This window comes from Gracilinanus agilis, chromosome 1 (assembly GCF_016433145.1).
Source record: "Gracilinanus agilis isolate LMUSP501 chromosome 1, AgileGrace, whole genome shotgun sequence".
In the NCBI taxonomy this organism is placed as follows: Eukaryota; Metazoa; Chordata; class Mammalia; order Didelphimorphia; family Didelphidae; genus Gracilinanus; species Gracilinanus agilis.
The window spans coordinates 136,845,712-136,860,982 of NC_058130.1; the positions used below are offsets into that span (position 1 = coordinate 136,845,712).

Genomic DNA, 15,271 nt, shown 5'->3' on the forward strand with positions numbered 1-15,271 from the left:
AATGGGGGGAGGGGGGGTGTAAGAAACTTGCCCAGGCTCATACAGCTAGGAAGTATCTGAGGCCAGTTTTGAACCCAGGACCTCCTGTCTCTAGAACTGTCTCTCAATCCACTGAGCCACCCAGCTGCCCCCTTCTCATCTCTCTTGAGTCAGTTTTCCTTTTAATAGTTATGAGATAAAATTCTATTCTCCTAGAGGCTAACATACATGTCACACTAAGCCTAGCATTCTCATTATCACGAACTATAAAATATCATAGTTAATGGGTCCCAAGAGTTTTGTCATTTTTTACTTTATCAACTAGTTCTTCCTTAGTGAGTTGGCTCAGGTCCAGAAGAGCAGCGCCCCTTACCACATCTTCCATCTTGTGGAAGATAAAGGTATCAGCAAGGCAAGTCAAAGCTTTCTCAGATGCTCTGATAGTGTCAAAGAGGGATACAAAACAAGTTTCTCAACTTTTAAAATCCTGTATCAAAACTCTATCTTGCTTCTGTTCCAGTTTGTTATCTGCATCAGAAACTCATTATCCATTTCTTCCATCTGGCCAGACAGTACATTTCCACTGTGTCAGATAAATTTCATCTTCCTTTCTCAAATGCTTTTCACAATGCACCTCATGAAACTTTGGATTCGTGGATTACCATATTAATATATTGTTTTCCTTCACTAACATCCTACCCATTCGTCTCTAGGCTGTGCTTCTGCCTTCCCTGGACTATGCTACCATGCTCTTGAAACATCATTTCACTATGCTAGACCCCTTCTCCCAATGATGAATTCAAACTGGGGCTTTCATTTTGGGGATGGGTCCAGGCTAGCCATGCTTCATCCCTTTCTTGATATGACTCCCCCCTCCCCCTTCTGGCTTTTTCCACTATGCTCTTACACTGGTAAATTCTCCCCACTGATCCTATTCCCTGTGTGGTTTTCCCCCATTAGATATAGGCTCTTTGAGATCAGGAAGTATCTTTCTCTTTGCTTGTATTAGTATCATCAATGGGATACAAGGCCTGACACATGGTGATAGATATCTAATATAGAATAAATTTTAAGTACAAGAAATTACAATAATAAATTATAAGTACAATAAGTTATACAATAAATTATAATTAAATACCATATTACAACATAATAAAATATATATTATATTTTTGTCTTAGAGCTTTATTACAAAGAAGAACATTGTTGCACATAAATTTTGAACCTTTTCTAGAAAGCTTATGTTATCAAGATGGATGAAAAGAGACCCAAAAATCTGACTAACATTTTAGTGAAACATGGTCTTAATTTATAATTTATTCATGTTTCTAGCTGAGGTGAAACAATAATTCATTCAATACTAGAGTTTGTAAAATTCAGTTATCTTGTTACATTACTATGTATGTTCTTATTGACTGTGTATATGCCTTGCTATGCATTTGGATATTTTACTGTGTTATGGAAAAGGCCTTGGATTCTTGAAGTCTATTGCAGTGCAATGAGAACTCTGACAGGTCTTGTTCAAGCTGAAAAGGTTTCAAGTATGGGCCCAGACATGGAGACTCTGTCTGTCTTCTGAGAAGCAGCCTAGCTATGATCAGAGACACTTATCACCAGATGGATGACTTCCACCAGGTGATGATTTTCTGGTTAGAGCAATTTAAAAAAAGCCAAGGAATAGACGGAGAACTCCCATGGATAAAATCCCAGATCCTTGCTTAAAAGACCATAGAAATATATTTAGCAATTGGTCAGCCAGTTTTTGCCACGAAGTCCTTCAGTAGGGGAGAAATCCTATTACATTATTACCTTTGATTGCCCCACCATTCTCTCCTATTCATGTGGAATTGGATGAGGCTCAAAAAAACCCTTAAAACTATGCTGGCTAGTCCACTACAAATTTATATTATGTAATCTCAAGTAGGCTCTTGCTGTACCAATGCAATCCTTTGATACCTCCCTAATTCACTTGCTATCCCACTCACAACAGAGGTCTTTACCTTCCTTTTCCCTCCGTCACCTCACATGGTTCCTCTTTTATATCACATTCTTAGCTATAAACTTTGTCTCATATTTCACTTTAAAAAATTGAGGGCAGGGGGCAGCTGGGTAGCTCAGTGGATTGAGAACCAGGCCTAGAGACGGGAGGTCCTAGGTTCAAATCTGGCCTCAGACACTTCCTAGCTGTGTGACCCTGGGCAAGTCACTTGACCCCCATTGCCTACCCTTACCATTCTTCTGCCTTGAAGCCAATACATAGTATTGACTCCAAGACGGAAGGTAAGGGTTTAAAAAAAAAAAAAATTGAGGGCATTTGTAGATAGCTTCCACTTCTCTCATCCTCATTTCCTGTTCATTCAGATGCCTTCCTCACCTGCTACTATCTCCTTCTTCATTCCTGTTTTCACATAAAGCGGTAGTCCTTCTCCTCGTTATGGCTAAAGCCCCATTATGAACAAGAGATTCAATTTCATCTCATACTCTCCAGCAGATCTCTCCCTCTATTATTCCCACACTCTCACTTATCTTCAATCTTTCCCTGTCAGCTTCTTTCTTTCTGCTTACAAACATCTCCCCATCCTTAAAAAGTCCTTACTTGATCCATCCAATGCTGCCATTCCCCCTCCTATATGATCTGCTTTTTGTGGCTAAAGTCTTTATAGACAGAAGGCTGTCTACAATCTATGCTTTCACTTCCTTTCCTCTTACTCTTTTCTTAACTCTCTGGAGATTGGCTTCCAATCTCATTCAGTAGAAACTTCTCTTTCCAAAGTTTCCAATGACATCTTAATTGCCAAATCCTGATGCCTTTTCTCAGTTCTCATCCTTCTTTACCTTTCTGCTGCCAACACTTGATAGTTCTCTTTCTTACTCTTTCCTGGTTCTCTTTCTGTCTGACCTTTCCTTCTCAGTCTGCTTTACTGGATTTAAATTCAGTTTAAATTATTCCCACCAACTGTAGGTATTTTCCCCAGCCTCTGTTCTATATTATTTTACTTGGCGGTCTTCCATTTGGTGAACTTCCATGGATACAATGATCATCTCTATTTAGCTGATCCTCACATATTTGTCCAATCCTAACCTCTCTCTTCCACTATCACATTTCCAATTGGCCTAGAGGACATTTCAAACTGGATGTCCTACGGACATCTTAAACTCAACATGTCCAAAGTGGACATGTTATCTTTCCCCTAAATCTTCCCTTATTCCAAATTTCCCTATTATAGTAAAAGAATTCACCATCCTCCCAGTAATCCAAGATAGATACCTAGTGTGTTCCTGGACTCTCTTTCTCTCACTCACCTTGCATATCTGGCCAGTTGCCAAGTCTGACTGTTTCTGCCTTCATAAAATCTCATATATAGGCTCCCTTCTCTGAACTCTGACATCGCCACGAATGCAAGTATTGGCCCTCATCATTTCAAGACTGGAATAATGCAATAGATTTATGGTTGGCATCCATTCTTGAAGACTTTCTCCCTCTCCATTCTCTACTCAGCTATTAAAGTGATCTTCCTTAAAGCACACGTCTGAGCATATCACTCCTCTATTTAAGAAACTCCTGTGACTCCCTATTACACCTCCAAGATCAAATATAAAATCCTCTTATTTGATTTTATAACCTGACCCCATCCTACCTTTCTAGTCATATTACATTTTACTCCTCTCCATGCATCCTTATACCCAGAGATACTGACATCCTTGAGATTCCCAAGACCCTCCATCTCTTGACCGGGCATTTTCACTGGCTGAAGCCCCCAGATCAGAATTCTTTTCCTCCTCATCACCACCTTCTGTCTTCTCTGGTTTCTATCAATTATCAGCTAAGGTCCTACCTTTGAAAAAACCTTTCCTAATCTTCCTTCATCTTAGTGCCTTCTCCCTGAAACAATCTCCAATTTATCCAGTATATAGCTTGTTTGCACATAGTTGTTTGCATGTTTGTTTCCCCCTTAGAATGAGTTGTTTGTCTTCCCTTTGTTACCCCAGTTCATAGCACAGTTTAAATCTCAGCTTGTAGTAGGCACTCAAGTGCTTGTTGACTCGCAAAGCAGCTCATTTCTTTCTTGGAGAGTGTTCTTATTATTAGAATTTTTGAAGCAAGCCTAAACCTATCTATCTGTAACTCTTACGCACTGGTTCTAGTTTTTCTTTCTGGGACCAAGGAAAACAAGCTTAAACACTTCTATATGTTGTGGTGGTTGCTCAGTTGTTTCAGTCATGTCCAAATTTTCGTGACCTCATTTGAAGTTTTCTTGGCTAAGATACTAGAGTGGTTTGCCATTTCCTTCTTCATCTCATTTTACAGATGAGGAAACTGATGCCAACAGGGTGAAGTGACTGACCAAGGGTCACACAGCTAGTAAGTGCCTAATGTCAGATTTGGAATCAGAAGGATGAGTCTTTCTGACTCCAGGTCCAGTGCGTAATCCACTGTGCCACCTAGCTGCCAATTCTTCTATGTGACCAGCCTTCATTCATATATGTATATAGTCAGTTATCATGACCTCCCCCTCTCCCTTTCCCCCACTAATATCTTTTCTTCTCTAGGCTAAGCATTTTTAGTACCTTTAACTCATTCTCATATGGTATGTTTTTGAGGCCTTTCATCATCCTGATTATCTCTCTCTAGAAAACCCATGTCTTAGCTAAAAGATAGCACCCAGAGTACTGGCCAGAGCAAAGCAAAGTGGGGCTCTCTTCTCCTTAATCTTGGAAACTGCACCTCTACTGAATGTAGCCCAAAGTGACATTAGCTTTTTTGGCTGTCCCATTATATTGAGTCATGCTGAGTTTGTGGTCCACTGAAACCTCCAGATCTCTTTCAGATGAATTCTTCTCCAACCATGCTTTCCCCATCTTCTTCTTGGGAATCAGATTTTTTAGAAAATCTAAAAGTATGACTTTATATTGATCCCTAATAAGTTTCATCTTGATTTATTTCTACCAATGTTCTGGTCTGTCCAAGATCTTTTTTGACTTTAACCTCACTGTTTCACATGTTAACTATCCTTCGGAGGTTTGTGACATCAGATATAATAAGCATGCAAATGCTGCCTTTATCCAACTCATTTATAAAAATAATAAAAAGTACAGGGCATTTATGCATATACATATTCCAAGAGCACTCAAGAATACCTTTCTACAAGCTGTCATTATACCATTAATGATTGCTACTCTTTTGATCCAGCCACTTGACCAGCTCATAATCTGCTAAATCTCTTCCAAACAATGGCATGAAAGGCTCTGCCAAATGCTTTATGGGAAGGGAGATAACTCTATTTACAATCTTGCTCTGATTGTCAGTCTAGTAACCCTGATTGCCAACTCAGTATTTCCTCCACCCTACAAAACAACAACAACAACAACAACAACAACAACAACAACAACAACAACAAACAAACAAAAAAAAGAAAATCAGGTGATTCTGACATGACCTAATCTTGCCAAGATATCGCTTTGTAGTACCACTTCTTCTTCTTTTTTTTTTTTTTTTAGGTATTAAGAAATGATTGCTTAATTAATATGTTCTGGAATTTGGCTAGGAATTAAGGTCAAACTCCAGGACCTAGAGATATTAAACTTGATTATCTTTCTTTTTTTTTTTTCTAAATGGAAATTCAGGACATTTGATCTTCTCCAGGCTTGTAGTATCTCTTCCACATTGTGTGATTTTTCGAATATCAGATGGGGACTTGTTAAAACCACCAAAGCCACTATGCTTAGTATCTTAGGATGGAGTTTACCTGGGCTTGGTGACTTGATCAATAGCAGTTAGGTACTCTTACTATTTTCTCTAATTATTTGTCCTTTCTAATCTAAAGGCTATTATTCTCCTTAGAAAATGAGGGAGAAGCAACAGAGCAGTTCTGCTTTTTTCAAGTCATTCATCATACCACCCACACTGCTCTTTTCCCTATGAAACTAAAGAAACAAACTACCCTCTCTCCAACCTTTTTGTCTTTGGGACATAGATTTCTTTCCTGTAGTTACATCAGTTCAATTTGCTTTCTTGCATGCATACGTCTATTTTGCCCAACTTGTTAACCTGTATTTTGTGCATTTGGATGTGAACATCTAAGGCCATAGATTTTGTAGTATGGGTTCTTTTTTTGGATTGTGTTGGGTGCGAACTTCTGGGTTTTTCTCACTGTTTATCTTTCTTACTTGTAGCAGAACTATGGTATGTATTTATATATATGTATATATATATATACACACACACACAAATACATATATTTATACACATATGTACATATTCACATGTAAAGATCTTTACATGTCTTTACATACAGAAAAATTTAAAGTCTATAAAATATGTCCAGACATATGTTTGTATATACAATTCAAATACTGGTATACGCAAATGCTTATCAAGAATGAATGTGTGTGTATGAGCGAGAGAGAATGATAAATTTTCTCTTGCTTTTCCTTTTGTTTAAAGTCCTTTTGATTACATTTATAAAACAGGGTGAATATATTAAAAATTCTTATTATGTATATTCCATTTTTGTGTAAGAATCTCTCGTTTCTATATTTTTATCTATAGTTGAAAACTAAATCCCATTCTCAGACATCTCTTAATCAATTCTTCACCTCTCAAATCTGCTTTTCTCCTGTGAAGTCCTTGCAACTTCAATTGGTAACAGTGATGAACATATCACCTGTGCTCCCAAGTGCTTTGGTTTCTTATATAAGATTTTGTAACTAGCAGCAATGCTTCTTTGATTCCCTCTGTGTCCAAACAGATAACAGTCACTAGAAGTAGGTAGCAGTCATTAGGTCTGAAAGTCTTGGGAGGTTCTCTGTTGTGTTTTAGATATAGAATCCAGGGAGACAGCTGACTTCTCTTTTGTTAGTCAGGTGGACAAATAGCTACTTTGCTATTTCTCATCAAGCCTTTTCTTCATGTCTTCTTCCTCTTAACTTAATTGGATTATTTCTTATGTGATTGCTAGTACTCATGAAGCCATAGTCACCCCTTGCAGGACAAGTATCCACTTCCCTCCAGTTTGTTAATAGCCTTGATATCTATTATTTAGCTTCTATTTTTAAGTAACCCTTCTTATTCCTTTTTTCGTATGCATCACATTAACTAAAGCAGGGGTCAAAATTCCCTTCTTTCTCTTCATAAGCTATCTTATTTGTTTAAAACTGGAGTCCTTCCCTTTTTTAAAAAAGGAACATACCATTTTCCCAGGTAGCATGAAGAGTGGAAAGGCATTTATTCTTTTTTATATTCTCCTTTATGAGGGAGATCAACCTACTCAGGACATCACTAACAATTACTTGGCTGGGGAGTCAAGTGGATTGGTGGGTCAGTGGACTGAGAGCCATGCCTAGAGACAGGAGGTCCTGGGTTCAAATCTGGCCTCAGACACTTTCTAGCAGTGTGACCCTGGGCAAGTCTCTTAACCCCCATTGCCTAGCCCTTACTGCTCTTCTATCTTGGAGCCAATACGCAGTACTGACTCCAAGACGGAAGGTAAGGGCTTTAAAAAATTAATTGGCTGTGGCAGAAAGGCAAACATTTTATACTTTTTGCAGGTCATTGCAAAATTCATCCTGCTCTCCATACTTTTTGGAAGCAATAACCTTGGTTCTTTGTTATTCCTCCTAGTAGCCTCTGTGGCCTTAGAAAATAGTCTATTTCAGTCTCTCATTACCTCCCCTTTCTCTAATATCCAACTTAGCTGCTACTTTTGGCCATTTTCTCCTTCTGTCTCCATTTTCAATATAAAGCCAGTCTCTAGGGAAATACATTTTTCTCAGCTCTCAGTTAAGACACCCTGTTCCTGGTCAAGAGCTTGTTCTGCCTGTACATGCATTGTCAAATCCCATTTTCAAATACCATCTTCTTAGTTTAGGCTCACACATTAGGCTGAATCTTATTTTTTAAAACCTGTACTTTATGTCTTAGTAACAACTCTCCTACAGAAGGTGAATGGCTAGGCAAATAAGGTTAAGTGACTGGCTTAGGGTCATACACATCTGAGGTCAAATTTGACCAGGACCTTCTGACTCCAGCCAGGCACTCTATCCACTGTGCCACTTAGCTGTTCCAAAGAAAGCTGAATATAAAGAGGAATAAAGTGTAGGGTTCTGTATTTGTTGGTATGTCTGGGGAACTTCCAGGTGAGGAAACTCCTTTTACCAAGTTGTTCTGCCATTTCTTAGTTGTGTCTGACTCGTGATCCCATTTGGCATTTTTTTAGCAAAGATGGTAGAATGGTTTACCATTTCCTTCTTCAGGTCATTTTACAGATGAGGAAATTGAAGTTAAGTGAATTGTACATGGTCACACAGCTAGCAGGTATCTGAGGCTAGATATAAACTCAGGAAGATGAATCTTCCTGACTCTCAGCTCTGGCACTCTATCTACTGCTACCAAGTTAGGTCAGTGCCTTTTCTGACACTTACAGTCTTAGAGAACTGCCTAGAATTCTTAGAGGTTAAGTGATTTGCATAGGATCACATAGTCTGTATTTGTTAGAGGTAGGACTTGAATCTAAGACTCCATGGATTTTTTTAACATAAAAAGATGAAATTTAATAGAGATAAATGTAAAGTCACATGTGTGATAAAAAAATTAGTTTCCCCAAGAATAAGATGGAAGAGGCATGGCTATATAGCAGTTAATTCTCCTTGGCAAATTGAAAAAAAGCAGTAGTTCATCTGCCTTCTTTCTAGTCTATCATTACACCATCTATCCTGATCTGTCCCTTGACCCTCTTTCCCCCAATATAACTAAAGAAATAATGAGGCTTAAGCTCAGTTCCCATGTCCTTTTTTCTTTTCTTCAATTGTCAAGTCATGTTGACAAAATACCCACTATTTTTGCTTTTGCCCAAGATAGTTAGCACCCAGACGTGCTTTCTAGCCTCTTTCTGGAAGTGCTGCTTATCCCCACACGAAATACCCTAATTTGATAGCGGCCATTTGGTTTGTAAGTCTTGTGAGATTTTGTCATGCCCTAGAATCATGCCCAGAAAAAGACTCAAACCTCTGGATGGGTCAGAGCAAGTCAATATTTGGTTCCTGCCTCCAGCATCATCATTTGCTCACCAGTTACCACAAATCATCTCTGCTTCCTGTGGGCTCCATGTTCCTGGTACTTGTGTAAAATTTTTGCGGAATCTCAGAAGTAGCTTTCTCCTTGGAGGGTCCAGAACAACTTTTAATGAGAAAAGCCTCAAACCTATTATATAGATATTTGATGGCAGGCACTTCTGCTCTCCCTCCTCCATGACATATCTTCTCCATATCAATCTTGCAATACTACAAAATATAACTGCATGACTGAGAAAGACCAAAGGGAATGCTGGAGGAATGTGACTCTTTTGGATGACCAGGAATTGACTGTTTTTGTTAAGGAACCCCAAATGCTTTGAAACTAAGGAGATTCTCTCATTGGAGGAAATAAATTGAATGGCCCATCCCGTGAGGTTGTATGTACATAGGTGTGGATATCTCTGAAGCAAAAGGTTATATAAAAAGTTAGGAAGGTAGGAAAGGGGGAGCTGAAAGAGACAGACACAAAGGAAAGAAGGGAATGGAAGAGGAGGAAGAGAGAGAAGAAGAAGAAGAAGAAGAAGAAGAAGAAGAAGAAGAAGAAGAAGAAGAAGAAGAAGAAAGGAAGAGAGAGTTTATGTAAGTGACAATGGTGTTTCATTAAGGATAAAGCACAAGTGCCAGCAAAGAGAATATAAGTCATGATGGAGGAGAAGAGGGGGTGAGTACCTTGTTGGCCACAGGTATCATACTCCTAAACCAGATTAAAATAACATAAAAATGCAATAGAACATAGCTGATGTTAGTATGTGGTTTCCTAAGTCAATATGCAGCAGAAGGTCCTTATGTCCCCTTCAGTGGCCATGTTCTTTTTTGAGTTCAATACCCACATGTTCTTTTTTGAGTTCAATACCCATTATAGGCTACATACCTCAAAGAGCCTCATGGAGAGATTCCATCAGCAGTCAGACAGAGCACTTTAGAGCATTGCATGGGCTTGGCTTGGCTGGGATGTCTCTCTCTCTGTCTCTCTGTCTCTCTCTTAGTGAGAGACCACAGCCACCGTCTTAGACAGTCAGGAATGTCTATGAGTCCAGGTGTTCTACTCACACACTTCTACAACTGCCCTGTCATTCAGTTACAAAGTCATCGCTTCCTCTCTCATTTAAGGGGGCAATCACTTGATTCAGGGCACAACTTATTCATATAAAGGTTTCAGGGGCCTCTTCCCAGAGAAGAATCAAGATCTCACAGTGCTTTGAAAACAGAGCTCCACTCATTGGTATAAGCATGACTAGAGAGGGTATGTGCCTGTGTTCTGCTCCTCCTACACTGAGGATGGAAGGGAATAATTGAGTATTTGTGTAGGTGGATATTCATGTATGGAGGAGATGCCAGCATCTACCCTAATGTGCTTCCCATTGACCTCCCCCCTCCCCTGACTTCTACAAACTCATAAAAGTAGGGCACAGACAATGATGTTGCAAGTCAATTGGCTTTGGCCAATTGGCTATCTGAATCATGTGAGTTTGGCCAGTGCACCATTCCAAAGGGCTATCTGGGTGCATTATCCTGTCCTCCACCAGAGCTTCTGTTCTCTCAAGTTGTAGCCATATTCAGAAGCCTTGCCTAAAAACTTGCCATTCCTTGCCATCTTTGTCATTTCTTTCTCTTTCTCCTCTTCCAGGGTCTCCAGAGTTCTTTTTGAACCTTCTCAGAGGCATCTCCAAGCTGTACAATTATACACACTCTCCTAAGTCAGGGAGTTTAGGACCCCCCCCTCCTTAATGAGCATTGGACACACTGAGACATCTATACCCAATTATTTCCCTTAAGATGAATGAGAGGAGCAGTAGTGATGTCTCAAGGTATTCTGGTGCCTGACAGATGCTTCCAGCATGTTTACCCTAATAAACAAGTCTCTCTGGTTCTAAAGCATTGTGGGAACTTGGCTATTCTCTGGGAAGAGGCCTCTGGCACTTTACATGAATAATTTGTGTCCTGGGTCATGCAATAGTCCATTTAAATAAGAGAGGGATGGATCCATGACTTTGTAACCGAATGCCTGCATGTGGGAGAGTCAGAGTAGAACATTTGGACTCATGACCATCCTGATTGGCTGAGGGGGTGGCAGAGCTTTTTCAAAAGACCAGTGGACTCAGTCTCAAGAAGAGGAACCTGATTTTCCTGATTTAAACTGCTCTGTCCTGGACTTGCTGGGCTGCCAAGCAAAGAAAGCTTGGGTTTGGGATCTCACTTGGTTTAGTTGTGGTTTAGCTGAAGGCTGGAAGTGGCTTGATGTGATGCAGGAAGCTTTTGGGGAAAGTGCTATCTGAATCCTGACATTGGTCCTGCCTTCAGCTTGATCTTCTCTTCCTTCCCATCTTTCCACCAAGCTTGACAGGGTATCAGAAGTTTTGAGCATCAGCAAACACTCCTATTTCATTGCCAAGATTTGGGATTGCAAGCTGGGGGCCCTTTACATGTGTCCTTCAGAATGTCGTATCCTCCTAGGGGTAGTAGGTTCTTCTCAGCATTGGCATAGCTGAGAATGGGATTCCTATGCTTCTCCTCCCCTAAGAAGGTTCCATTCCCTTATGCTATTGATTGTGTAGACCTTCAGTGGTATGGTAGAAAGGGCCATGGACCCTTAGGAATTAAGAGGCCTGGGTTTTAGTCTCAGTTCTGCTTTTAATTCCTTGTGTGATTTGGGCAGCCCACTTTCAAGAGGTCTCAGTTTCTCCTACAAAATGAGGATAATAACTCCTACCCTGCCTGCCTTCTTCCCTAGGCTATTACAAAAAGATATGAAGGTGCTTTATTTACTGGAAAGTCAAACTTATGCCATATAATTTGGAGCTAGTACAGTCTTTAAAGATAATCTGATCTAAGTTTTTTACAAAGGGGAAACTGATTTGCATGATAATTCATGTCCAACCCAGATCAAATTGTCTGCCATGATAAGGAGGGGGAAGGAAAGGGAGGGAGAAAGATAAATTCAATCATGTAACTTAGAAAATCTTGTGTGGCAATTTATTACATGTAATTGATAAGAAAAATAAATTGTCCCTTAATATTCTCAAAAAAAGAAAGAATAACGGGGAAACTGAAATCCAATGAAAGGACAGGGCTTGTCCAAGTTCTCACATTTAGAAAAGCAAGGATTAAACCTCTCTTCATCATTCCCCTCCCTCTTTCCTTTTCCTCTTGATTTAACAGACTTTGGCTCCATCCCTTCCTGCCCAAAAAGCCTCATTGATTAGGCTCTTCTTGACCTATTAGGGATGGTGCTGGTAGTGGAGTGAGAGACACGGATGAGGCCCTGGGGTCAGCTCCCTCCCCCATACCTGTTGGGGCTGTCGCTGGGTAGGTCTCCATCTCCACCTCCTGCAGTGTGTTTGGGGTTGTGGCTGGCACCACAGGCCGGAACATGTAGCTGTCATTGGGTAGGGAGTGCATCCTGGACACAGCAACCTTGTGTACCACAAGAAGGTTTCGGGACTCCCTGGAAGAGCCAGTGCCTTCCTGTAGAGATATAAGATGGCGGGCCCCTGAGTCCTCTCAGGCCTTGCATCTCCAGCTCTACACTTTGGGTCTGGGCATGTAGAGCACCATGAGGCCCCTTGGCATGTCCCAAAAGTCCCAAGTCAAGTGGGAGTGGATCCCAACAGAACTAGACCTAGTTCAGAGGCTTTAACAAGGGATCTGAACTGTTTTTTATATTCTGGACTCATTTGGCAGTTTGGTAAACCCTGTGGATTCCTTTTCAGAATGTTTTTCTTAAAATTTAAATTTAATAAAAACAAAACAAAACAAAACAAAACTCCAGACCTTCTATTTTAGCACCAGTTCTAAGACAGAAGAGTGGCAAGGTGGGCAAGTCCCTTAACCCCCATTGCCTAGCCCTTACCAATCTTCTGCCTTAGAACCAATATACAGAATTGATTCTAAGGTGGAAGGTAAGGGTTTTAAAAAAAAAAGAGTGGCAAGGGCTAGGCAACTGGGGTTAAGTGATTTGTCCAGGGTCACACAATTAGGAAGTGTCTGAGGCCAGATTTGAACCCAGATCCTCTCAACTCCAGGTCTGATGCTCTATCTATTGTGTTACCCAGCTGCCCCTAGAACAATGTTTTAAACTGTAAAGGTTACAAAGGAAATCAATTATATCGAAATAAAGAATTCATTTTTTCCTCATCCAAGTTTATAGCCCCAGGTTAAGAGCACTGGATCTATGGAGTTCCATCTGAGGTCTCAGGGACAGGAGCCGGGAGGCGGCCCCAGGGGTAACCACGGCTGCTTACCAGAGCTTGCTGCTTCGTGGACCCTGCAGACTCAGGGCTCCCAGCCTGGCGGCCCCCTTTGGGTGGCCGACCATCTGGGCCAGGGGGAGGCCCCGGGCCTCGGGCCACAGCGGTGGGAGCGGAGCTGCTCTGTGCCATCTCCAGTTCAATCTCAGCATCCATCTCTGCATCCTCACGGGCCTCCTTGTTGCTTTCTTCCAGGTGCTTCATCAGCACAGCCACCACCACATTGACCAGCACGAACTGGGCCACCAGGACGAAGGTGACGAAGTAGACGGGCGAGATGATGGGCAGGTAGCTCAGGCAGTGCTTGTCCTCACGGGCACACTCCCGCAGCGTGTCCTGACCACAGAGACAGCCCTGGGATGGCACCCGTCCTTTCCCTGCCCCACAGGCCTGCATTGCCAGGCTCGGCCAGGCTAGAGGAGATGCAGGGGCAGCCCTGGTGGGGGGGGGGGGTCCTAGATACCTATTTGTCTTAGCAATTAATCCCGGATCCTGGGGGCCTGCGGCTGAAGGGTCACACCAGGACAAACGCACATTCCTTCATTCACTGCATTCCAGACGGCTGTCCCACACATCCTTCCTCTCTAATAATCATCCACCCTTTCATTCAGCTAAGCTGGGCTCCTCTCTGACCCACTACACTCACCGATGGCCATTCCCCTCTCCTTCACTACTCCCCATTCTCATTGCCATCTCTTCAAAGGCCATCCAAGCTATTAAAAGTAAACATTGCTACGGCACTTTGAGGTTTTCAAAGTATTTGACACAGGCTATTTCATTTGATGTCCCTCTCCCCTACCCCCAGGTAGAAGCTATTATTATCCCTATTTTAGAGATAAGAAAACTGAGGGTGAGTAGAATCAGAGGCAGGAGTCAAATTCAAATGCCCAACCCCAAATCCAGTGATTTATCTCCTGTATCCCTCAATTGTCTCAGGAAGCCTTTTCTGACCACAGGATCCTTCCACCTTCTCTGAAGTCCTGCTACCTTCGGACCAAATACACTTTCATTGATCCCTGTAAAACTTGTCTTGCTCTTCTTCCTTTCTATTGTGAGCCCTCAGAGGGTAGGGCTGGGTCCTCGTCTATCTCCCTCCAGACTGTGAGCTTCTGGAGGGGTAGGCAGGGTTTAGTGTGTCTGCCCCTTCCATTTTCCCCATGGAAGATCATGGCTTGGCAGGTAGGGGTGGGGAGGGGGCAGGGGTTAAGGAAGGCACCCAGAGGTGGCCACTGTGTTGCTGGGGACTGTTGGTGGAGGGAATTTTAGGGCGGTGGGGAGATACCTTCATGATTCCATTCCAGTTGTCCCCTGTAGACACTCTGAAGAGAGTGAGGAAGGCCATGCCGAAATTGGTGAAGGTGGCGTGTCTGCTTAGGCCCTCACATGGGTTATCTTCACTGCAATCTAGGAAGCAAGAAGAGACCCACCAGCCTGCTCAGGCAGCCCAGGGCTCCTTTTGGAAGACAATTCTGACCCCACCACTCCTGGCCTTTCTATCCTGGAAGAAGAGCCCTCCTGAGGAGCTTTTTGTCTTGACCAATGAGTACACACAGTTGTGCTGAATGAACAAACAACTGATGGTAGGGTGGAACTGAAGCCAGGAGATTTGGGTTCAATTCTTGACTCTTATTATGAGCAAGTTGCTAAACATTTTTGGCCTCAATTTTCTCATCTATAAAATGGAGATAATATTTTGAAGCATAGGATCATAGAGTTTAGGATGGCAGAGAAAGGATTATAGGTAAGATCAGGGATCTACAGCTAGAAAGAAACTTAGAAATTGTAAAGTCCAGGAGCCCCTTCATTTTTCAGATAAGGAAACCGAAGCATAGAGAAGTTAAACGACTTGCCTAGGTTTGCACATCTTCACTTCTTTACTTTCCTTCCTTCCTTCCTTCCTTCCTTCCTTCCTTCCTTCCTTCCTTCCTTCCTTCCTTCCTTCCTTCCTTCCTTCCTTCCTTCCTTCCTTCTTT

The 15,271-nt window shown here is 41.7% G+C and overlaps 1 protein-coding gene across 1 annotated transcript in view; it reads right to left on the reverse strand.

The window, feature by feature from the left end:
* Positions 1-10,558: 10,558 nt before the first annotated feature.
* Positions 10,559-15,271, reverse strand: part of CACNA1H (calcium voltage-gated channel subunit alpha1 H) — a 412,463-nt gene continuing 407,750 nt past the window's right edge. Inside the window, exons 31-34 of the mRNA XM_044677620.1 lie at positions 14,581-14,702; positions 13,293-13,634; positions 12,339-12,516; positions 10,559-10,701 (exon numbers count right to left, since the gene is read on the reverse strand). Of these exons, the coding sequence (XP_044533555.1) occupies positions 10,559-10,701; positions 12,339-12,516; positions 13,293-13,634; positions 14,581-14,702 (785 nt within the window). The remainder of the gene's footprint in view (positions 10,702-12,338; positions 12,517-13,292; positions 13,635-14,580; positions 14,703-15,271) is intronic.